This window comes from Neoarius graeffei, chromosome 12 (assembly GCF_027579695.1).
Source record: "Neoarius graeffei isolate fNeoGra1 chromosome 12, fNeoGra1.pri, whole genome shotgun sequence".
NCBI classification, from domain to species: Eukaryota; Metazoa; Chordata; class Actinopteri; order Siluriformes; family Ariidae; genus Neoarius; species Neoarius graeffei.
The window spans coordinates 77,849,169-77,859,619 of NC_083580.1; the positions used below are offsets into that span (position 1 = coordinate 77,849,169).

At 44.9% G+C, this 10,451-nt stretch overlaps 1 protein-coding gene across 2 annotated transcripts; it reads right to left on the bottom strand.

Moving 5' to 3' along the window:
• Positions 1 to 237: 237 nt before the first annotated feature.
• On the bottom strand, positions 238 to 9,190 carry LOC132895670 (protein sprouty homolog 3). Of its 2 annotated transcripts, none has more exons than XM_060936466.1 (2): positions 8,627 to 9,190; positions 238 to 3,757 (listed from the first exon to the last, which is right to left on the bottom strand). In XM_060936466.1, exon 2 carries the CDS (start codon positions 3,684 to 3,686, stop codon positions 2,835 to 2,837), a length of 852 nt encoding a protein of 283 aa, XP_060792449.1. In that variant the 5' UTR covers positions 3,687 to 3,757; positions 8,627 to 9,190; the 3' UTR covers positions 238 to 2,834. The 2 variants fall into 2 exon arrangements, with proteins under 2 accessions (XP_060792449.1, XP_060792450.1); XM_060936467.1 differs by lacking the exon at positions 8,627 to 9,190 and adding an exon at positions 6,199 to 6,378.
• Positions 9,191 to 10,451: the final 1,261 nt, after the last annotated feature.

The following is a 10,451-nucleotide window of genomic DNA, read 5'->3' on the forward strand; positions in this document are numbered from 1 at the left end:
TGTTTTGTGTAAAGGTTTTATTTATTGAATTTGCAAAAAAGTTTAAATAAAAATCCTCCATTTCTCCACATCCAGTGAATGTGGATAGAATAAAACAGTTATTCCACTCCATCTCGGTGCTACACGCCTCATCGGCTATCAGCTCATCTCATCTCATCTCATTATCTCTAGCCGCTTTATCCTGTTCTACAGGGTCGCAGGCAAGCTGGAGCCTATCCCAGCTGACTACGGGCGAAAGGCGGGGTACACCCTGGACAAGTCGCCAGGTCATCACAGGGCTGACACATAGACACAGACAACCATTCACACCTACGGTCAATTTAGAGTCACCAGTTAACCTAACCTGCATGTCTTTGGACTGTGGGGGAAACCGGAGCACCCAGAGGAAACCCACGCGGACACGGGGAGAACATGCAAACTCCGCACAGAAAGGCCCTCGCCGGCCACGGGGCTCGAACCCGGACCTTCTTGCTGTGAGGCGACAGCGCTAACCACTACACCACCGTGCCACCCGCTATCAGCTCATGTACGACTCAATTTCGTGGAATAACTTAAATATTTTCTTTTGTTTTTTATTTTGTTTGTTCGTTTTAGTTGCATGTTTGGAAGTACGCCAATAGCATTGCACCTGAACACAAACATTGTACTTTATATTATTTTGAGTTTTTGCACCGTAAAAATGCGCACAATCCTGAAAGAGACGCTTTTTAACTCTTCTATCCTTAGCGATAGCTACGGATTTAATTCCAACATAATGCTTCGTAAATGTGTCATGTGTACTTTCTCGAAATAATTCTTGAATTCCACTCTTATCCGTCGTTTAGATGATCGTTTGCATGTCAACGAAGGGGCAAATATACTCATATACTCATAAGTGTTTCCAATTTTGTGATGGCGGAAAAAATACGACCCATTTACGCAGTAATTATGATACAACGCCTGGTTATGTACTGAATCATGATCATATAGTGCGACTGTCATGTAAAAAAAAATTAAAAATTAAAAAAGTATGTGGAACCATAAAAGACCTCTCCTCCATCATATATAGCCCGCTTAATTTTAAAGTTAATTTTTAAGTGTGATTTTTAAAGTTAATTTTCTGATGGAAATAGAAAACAAGAGTAACAATAATATCCAGATTAAACCAAATAGAATAAAAATAGAAATACAATAAGAATCCTACGTAGATAGAAAAATAGAGCAAAGGAATTCTAAGAACAAGGAGCAGTGTGCATATACGGGGGAAAACACACACACACACACACACACACACACACACACACACACACACACACACACAAAACAGATTTCTTGATTTCATTTCTCATCCTGGTTTTGGATCTCAGTGCATCTGTTTCACCTTGTTCCCAAGTATGGTGCTCTGTTTCGTTCTGGTAAGGCAATCGACTTCAAGCCTCCTCTCAAAAGAGTCCCTTCTTCCTGTGTGAGGACACGAAAGGCTCTTCGACGCTCTCACTTCCTGTCCATCAGGGACGTGATTAGCGGCTAAAGATCCGATCCAAAAGTAAAGTCCAAAGTGCTTAGAAACGTATGGCCATTGTGTGAATAGCTAGCTTTCTTTGCTGTTCATGGATAAGTATGATCTTAAACAACGCGTTGCTCCGAAGTTCCTTCTTTGTACTTGGTACATATTTTCTGACGATTTTTGCTTGAGAGTTCTCTAAATAATGTTAATTTAACATGTTATCTTGAAAGCAGCAGAGAAAAGAGTCCATGAGGAATCCAAGACGTTTTTTTTTTTGTTTTGTTTTTTGTTGTTGTTGTTTGTTTGTTTTTTGGGAATGTATGACGATTGAATTGTTGAATTGCATTATTTGGTCCAGCTGGAGATAGAACAGGAGAAGTATTCCCACTACAGGAATGGATGAGAGAGAGCAGCAGATGAGAAGAGATGAGATGAGATGAAATGAGATGAGATGAGATGAGATGGGGCGAGAGGGTGGCGTGGGGTGGTAGTGGTGGTGGTGGTGGGGGGGGGGGGGGGGGGGGTGGAATGGTGAGGACACGAGAGCGCTTGGGAGAGGCTGGCGTCAGGCTGCCCTGTGCTGGAAACCTGACCAGACACTTTGTCTTTCAGAGCAGCTTCTCTAAAAATAAAAAAAGGAATGCTTCTGCTGAGAGCAGACAGAGGCCTGAGACTGCGCACGCATGCACGCACACACACACACACACACACCTTACATATCTTTCACACGCATCTGCATGCACACTCACAAACACGAACATTTGTTTTCTCGCTCATTCAGGCACATCCATCCATCCATCCATCCATCCATATCCACACATGCTCAATGTCTTTTCATATGTCCACAAGACTCACAAGTCATTCCTGAATCAGCTTCATCTGGTCCCTTTTTTTTTTTGGTGTCCAAAATGATTTGTACTCAACGTTTTTTTGGCTCGGGCTTTCCGTCCCCTTCGGATCAAACATCAGCCGTTTTGCATACAGATTTGTCCATGCAGTATGGCTGAAGAATGGCTGAAGATGATTTCCTGGCACTGTGCCTGGAAGATGCATTTTACCCATCGCAGCACCAGATTTTTTTTGTTTGTTTGTTTCTTTGTTCTGATAGCTTACTCCCTGTAAAAGGTTATATACGGACAGCATTACCTGTCTTAGCCAGGAAAGTCAAATAAATAAATAAATAGACAACACTTTTTTTTTTAAATCAACAAGCTTCCGTTCTTGCAGGTAATGTAGCTAGGCCTGATTGGCTGGGTGCAGGTCAGTAAGTTCAGTGTTTCGTGGTATCCTCGGGAATGCGAAAGGGGGAACGCGATGATGGGATCACAGAAAGAGTGCTGTGTCGGTGTCATACAGGTTTATCCAGAGTCTTGCGGAAAGGTGCAGGGTTGGAAGCGGAGATCTTGCGGCACACAGTGTTGGTGTTGCTGCAGCGGCAGCCAGGTCGTGTGGCGCGGTCGTAGCCACGCTGGCACATAGTGAGGCAAAGCTTGGCAGGAGGATAGCAGCACAAGCAAGGTAGGCAGAGAGACAGAAGAGCCATGGTGCTCCAGCGGGAGCAGGCATGAGCCGGAGCACAGGAGCAAGGTCGGTCAGCGCAGTTGTCCTCATCGTCTGCTGAACAGTGGTAGAAGAGACCCTTGACACAGCACAGACAGGTGCCGTACTCCACGGCATTCTCGGCTGAGCACAGACATCGCTGGCCACAGGCCCAGCAAGAGGGCAAGCTTCGAGGGGCACAGCACTCCTGGCACTTGCAGCGGCTACAGCGTTCGCAGATGAACAGATGTAAGCCTAAATCTTCTCCGTCAGCCAAGCCTTTACTTAACGAGTCTGGTTTCAGGTCACCCTTGGGCTGAGAACGCACCACTGAGGCCAATCCGGAATGGGAACTCGTTAATCCTGAAAGAAGTCTCTGGTCCGAAGCGGCACTGCCACGGGACATGGAGCTGATTGTACTAGAGCGACTCAGGTGAGCCAGGTGGGCATGTTGGTGGTGACTCTGACTGCGAGGCATCTGAGGATGTCTTTCATCATGTGTATAGAAGAAACCCACCTGCGAAGCGGGGTCTAGTGTCACAGGACGCTCCACATAGTCATTGCTGGCCCTTATCGCACGGATCTGATCTATGGACAGCACAGAGACCTGCTGGAGGTCCAAGCCATCGTGGTCCATCCTGAGAGGAGGTGCTGGATCCATAATACCACCAGTGCCACAAGGGAAGAGACTTGGATACAAGGCTCGCACCAATCACGGCACATCAGATAAACCTGGAAAACATCATAATACGGCAGCATCGTTAAAAACTAAACATGTGAATTCAACCTAGTGGAGAGAAACAGCACAAAGTCATGCACGTACATGGTCTACTACTGAGATTAGGTCTATTATTAGTCACAGAGGATGGAGATAAAGCTATTGGCATCACACTGTAATTTAGCATCTGGTGAACACAGCTGTTGACACAAGGGAAGAGAATCTGAGTGGAGAAATTGACAGCAATAAATTGTGAGGAACAGGGGAACCCATAAGACTTAGTGTCAATGTCCTGAGGCATCCTTTCCCCAGCTGCTTGGAGGAATCCGATGGCCCCTCCCTGAAACTTTTCTTTTGTTAAGCCTTATCCTCCATAAACAGGAACAACATGGTTAGTGGAATGTACATGGAAAACATCAGCATCCTGGAATTGAGAAGCAGACTGTTTGCATTATTCGATGTCATTCCCTAACAGGAACTTGGATCACATTTGTGTTTTGTGCATTCAAGACTCTAAATAAACTAAATGCACAAATTTAACAAACCTCCCGGGCTGTCCGTGTTCAGCTCCGTACTCTTCGGATTGCACAACAGACCCGCGAGCATGCATAAAGGAGGTCAGTGTTCACAAAGACGGTTTGAGGATGAATGGAGAAGCATTTGCTCGATGAAGAGATTACACAGAAGGGGAGAGCCGTGTCTAACGTAACCAGGAACGGAAATCCATACACAGGGGCATCAATTAGAGGAAGCAATTTCTGCTCCCAGTCTGCCAAGTATCCAGGGCATAGTCAGCTGGATTCCTGGCAAAATCAGTGGATGCTCTTGCGCAAAAAAAAAAAAAAGGTAAGATAGCATCCATCCTCTGCCCCCGTCACCCGCCATTAAAGTCGAGATAAGGAGGCCCAGGTCGGAAGTACAAAATGCATTTTCAAATTAAACAGAGGAGGAAAAAAAGAAGTCCTGGAGAGTAATTGCATCAAATCCAGCAGAGAGCTGCAGTCAGAGCCTATCAGTCCATCTAATTGTTTAGAGGGGCCTGCTGTTCATTTCCATGAGCTCATTATTTGGGGCCTGATTTCACAAACAACACTGGACTTCCAGCCAACCTCACATCTGTGGACAAGCCAGAGAGGAAGTTTTGGGTTTGCTCATCTGTGTCATGTCAGGAACTTTTAAATTGCATATTTGTGAGAGCATTTGCACATGTCCTTTCCATGTGGTTTTCCTCAACTGTGTCAGCACTTGGGAGCATTTATCACTTCAGGCTACACTTAAGTTTACTTGAAACTTTCCACTAACTTTTTTTTTTTTCTTAAAAACTGAGTTTCCCTCTAAAGTCTCAACTCCAGCTCAAATGTGAGAAATAGACAAAATAGTTAGTAAATGTGAGATTTCAGAATCAATATCAGAGACAGCCAAAATGACTTCCTTAGTACACTTTTTTTGTACACTTTAGCAAAAAACTGGGGCGTCCTTGTGCAAATTCTCCAGGCACCTGTATTTCTACTCCATTTCTACCCTCTTAATAAAAGATCCTCTGAATGGTTAAAGCTAGACGGCCTTTCGATTTCATAAAATCGGTGAAATTCGGTTCCCTCTGAACTGTGGTCATTGTGATATATGTTTATTTCTGTAATATCTCAGAAAATATCAGGCCATTCTGTGGCTGGGAAGTTATTTAATTTGACGGGATTAAAGCAAATAATGCGCATGAAATCGCTCGCTTGGCGCAGTCAAGCAGACAGAGGAAGTCCGTGTGCGCATGCGCAGGTTTACCTTCTTCTTCTTCTTTTGGGTTTTACGGCAGCTGGCATCCACAGTGTTGCATTACTGCCATCTACAGGTTTACCTTTGAGCGTGCACTGACAGTTCCATCATTCTGTCGCTAAACGAACAGCTGATCACACCGAGGTGCTTGCTGACTGCCGATATTTATTAGTTTGATATTTCCTGCATTTCCTTTCCTTCGTATATAACATGTCTTTTCTTCTCGCTTTCTTTCCGTTACTGTAGTCAGTCTTTCACGTTTCATTCGCACACTCACGTCCTCCATTTTTCTCTCCTGTTTCAAATTTGTATTCCACAATGCCTTGCACAAATGGGGAAAGCCCACCAAGTGATGCATGATGTAGTATCTTGAATTGGGTCATGATGAAGCAGGAAAAAATAGCAGAGAATTTAGGGCCATGTGGCCCTAAACTCATTAATTGTTCTATTTAAAAAAATAATAATAATAAAATTGGAAGCCTCTGATTCGAATTCAGTAGCTTTCGATCCATTAAACAAAAATAACTGGGCATCAAGGAAAATTCTTTTTATGACCTACACTTGAAAAATCTGAAAGGCAGTCTATCTTTAAAGCACTCTATGTGGAACCTTCAAGAGTTTCCCAAAAGAACCAACCATTTATAAGCAATAGATAGATTTAATTTGTAAAATAAATCGAGCTTACTCCAGAAGTAGTGGGGCTCGCACTCTTTCTCCACCCATCCAAGCTCCAGACCTGTTCTGAGTTTCCAGGGTGCCAACAGATCAATACGCCACACTCTGGCAGCACAGGAGGCAAGGTGCTGACATCAGGAAGCCCAATGAATCCCCTCCCCAACCCCTCCAACGAGCACTCTACCACTCTCTGCCACGTCCCAGAGCACTTGTCAGCTCCAGATTACCCAGACCGCACGGCAGGGTGAGGCCAAATGGAGATGCTTTGCTAATGTCTGAACATTGACTAAAGCAGAACTGAAAATGTGACACAATCCCCAATAAGTCAACCGCTGCAGACTTTGGACATCATTGCTACAAAAAAGCTGGTTTACTGGTGGACAATGAAGCAACCTCTTGCTTCTTAACAGTGTGCACTGAGCTATTGATCGCTGAGCTCAGATTACATCTTCTCAATCTCTGACCACGACCTCTAAAAGAACTTCTATTCAATGAGGTGGACATCACAGGAAATGGGCTCGGGGTGTACTCAGGTGCATGCTGGTTTCATTGGGTCCCATTAATTGGGTCCATAGGAAGTAGGTGGTGTGAGATGATCTCAAATGCTTTCTCTGACAGCCAAAACAGCCAAGGTTAGCAAGTTTCCAGGTAGTGTTTGGGATCTGTTTCTGCAATCCAGCATTCAGATAGATAGAGCATAACTTTCTGCTTGGTGAGAGATTTTGTTGGGTCCGAAGGATTGGATGATTTGTCCGTTCATGGATGCAGAGGACGCATATGCAAGTATCCAAGCAAGTTGGTGGGTCAAACAGATAGAATTAGCATCACTCTTGTTGAATGCTGGTATTTCTTACCATGCTGAGTGGCATTTCTGCTTCACGCTAACATTAGATTACATGATCCAAGTCCATTACTGTACTTTTATCTCACAAAGTGCTCCATCGCATCACAAATATGCATTGGGTGTGACTGCCAGCTAGCCTGGGAAACATACACAACACCTGTCTAGGGGCAAGACATCCAGGTCTGAGAGTCCATAGGAGCAGGAGGGAAAGACAGCCGTGTGTGAAGAGATGGAGAGAAAGAGAAAGAGAAAACAGAGAGACAGCAGAGCGGGCCATGTTTACTCAGTGCTGCCTGCCATGAGGGGTAACCTGAAGACAGGCTCCTGCGCTCTGGGAGTATCAGTGCTGAGTGAGCTGTGCCTTGCGGCTCTGCCCCAGGGCTCCTCGCGCCCGGTACCTTGCACACATCCGTGGCCAGGGTAACCTGATCCTGGGCAGGAAGAGGACGAGGAGCGCATATTATTCATAACAATCACCACACACCACTGACTGGGAGTAACTCAATACCCTGGAGCAGGGAGGAGACGGGAGGCAAACGAGCAAAGGGAAAACAGCCGTCCTGCAGAGGGTCACTGGACAATGTAAATGTAGCTGGAAGCATGTGAGCCACTTCATTAGGCACAAGCCAAGAGCTTTCGGGGACCCCTGGGGTCTCGGCTAGAACGTAAAACAACTTGCTGACTTATTTTATTAGAAACATCCATTTTTATATTTCAGTCATTTTTTTCTGGAAAAAAAAAGTTGGCTGGTGCTGAATTGCCACTGATTGGCCAAAATTGTCCATGGGCTGTCAGTCAGCCCCTTCTGGACCCTCTGGGGACACAGCAAGATTGCATGACAATAAACTGTATGAGATTCCGGATGTGCTGAATCCGACCCCCAGGAAGGACTGAAATAGACACCAGAAAGTCCGAGAGAGAGAGAGAGAGAGAGAGAGAGAGCGGGAAAGGGTGGGAGAGAGATGGAAAATGAGAAGCAATATAGAGATATGTGGTACATGTCAGAGCAATGAGCATAAATATCATCCAAAACCTGTATCCTGATATGTTTAAATAATAATAGAGTAAAAAATACCACAACATTTCTTATATAGTTTTATAATGCATGTATTTTTATTATTATAATAATACTATATGTAGTACCTATGTACAGCATTATAAGGATGAGAAAGTATAGTTTTGAATAAACTCCACTTCCAGGGCAAATTTCTACTTAGATATAGATCTATTTTCAATCTCTACACCTCTATAAAAACAATTTTGGAAACATGTTCCATAGAAAACATCACCAAACATATGAAAGCCCCTCATCAGAGCTTTTCCAGTCCACTCATATCCACTTTTCCAATCTCTGCCAGCCCAAACTGGCTGTATTGACAGCTCCGACCTTGAGGACAATCAATGCCACCCCTGCATGCCCCGAGTCCCGTGCATGCACGGGGCAGTGTCCGAGTTGCTGCGTTCATTCAGGACACCAAACTGGATGAGTTACTTACAGAACTCTTGGGCATAAACAGATAAACAGACAAATCATATAAAGTGGGACGTAAATTAGGGAAGAAACAGGAAATGAATGCACAGTCAGGGTACTCACCTCTAAAAGGAGGGAGATCCATTGTACGAGACCAGAAAGTACTTTTAATTTTTTTTCTTTTTTGCTCTTTCCTCTATGACAGCATTTGATCAGGCTTAGATTTCTTTTTTTCGTAAAGGTCCTACACACACACAGGCACACGAGCAATCAGGCAATCCTCTTCCTCGTCCTCCTCCTCCTCCTTGGTCCTCAGTATTTAATCATTCCCCAAGGAGCGCACCGAGAGTCTTGGACGAAAGGAAAACGTGCACGAATAACACTCCAAAAAAAAGGAAAAAGTAAGGATTCTCCCAAGGAAAGAGGGCAACATGATACGCTAAAATATCCCAATTAATAAAGAGGTCCCGGGGCAAAGTGAACAAGGAAAGCGGGGAATGCAACACTTCCACATGAAGCTGGAGAGCAGTGGATCTGCAGTTCATCTATTCTCAGTATGAGCTGAAAGTGTGAGCACTGGATCGTTTCACTTGCACGCTCTCTCTCTCTCTCTCTCTCTTGCACACTCTCTCTCTCTCTCTCTCTGTCACTGTTTGTGCTTCCTGCTCTTGCACTCATCCATTCACTCCCTGTGCCTCTGTATGTCAGTGAGTGAGGGTGACACAAACAACTAGAGAGAGAGAGAGAGAGAGAGTGGGAAACAGAGCTGGGTGGAGGGGGAGGGGTTGGCGGATATGAATAGTAGATAAAGGCAGGGCTGGCGTGGGGTAGGAGGGGTTGGAGGGCTGGTGGTGGTGGTGGTGGTGCGGTATGGGGGGGGTTCTTGCTGGAGATAGTTAATGGCTAAGTGGCATCATCATGGTGAAACTGAATCTCTCATTTTGCTTTGCTCCCCCTCAACACATGATTCCCTGAGCTTAGAGAGAGAGAGAGAGAGAGAGAGAGAGAGAGAGAGAGAGAGAGAGAGATGGATGAGTTAAGAAGAGACAAGATAAAGGCTGAAAAGAAAAGAGGCATATGCATGACTCGACAAAAACTCAGGCTACAAAGGACGAGAAAGAAAGCAAGACGACTCCTGACATTTGCAACAAACAAACTTCGCCTCGTTATGAACTATTCATCAACAACACGACTCGCTCAGAAATACGTAGATGCAGAAATGAAATTTCTGTCCTTTTAAAATATTTTTGCATGTACATAGCTTTCCTAGATCAGGTGATCTAGGTGATGAGACGAAAGTTGATGAGTTTATTCCATCATGTGTCGTCCGTTCATCCATCGGCGCCCACATTTCATGAAAATTGCTTTTTCTCTCTCAATTCTTCACTGATTTTTGTTCTTTTTGGCAGGAAGGTAGGTCTACCTGGGGTGCATATCACTTCTACCCAAATTTGCATAATTGCAATTAATAATGAAGATATGGAGTAATCAATCCCTAACGAGCAGTTTCCACACAAATTGCTTCTTCTCCCTCAGTTCTTCACCGATTTTGATTCTTTCTGGCATGAAGGTAAGGGTACCTAGGGTGCATAGAACTTCTACCCAGATTTGCTAAATTACAATTTTTAATGAGGGCGGCACGGTGGTGTAGTGGTTAGCACTGTCATCTCACAGCAAGAAGGTTCTGGGTTTGAGCCCAGCAGCCGATGAGGGCCTTTCTGTGTGGAGTTTGCATGTTCTCCCCGTGTCCGCGTGGGTTTCCTCCGGGTGCTCCGGTTTCCCCCACAGTCCAAAGACATGCAGGTTAGGTTAACTGGTGACTCTAAATTGAGCGTAGGTGTGAATGTGAGTGTGAATGGTTGTCTGTGTCTATGTGTCAGCCCTGTGATGACCTGGCGACTTGTCCAGGGTGTACCCCGCCTCTCGCCCGTAGTCAGCTGGGATAGGC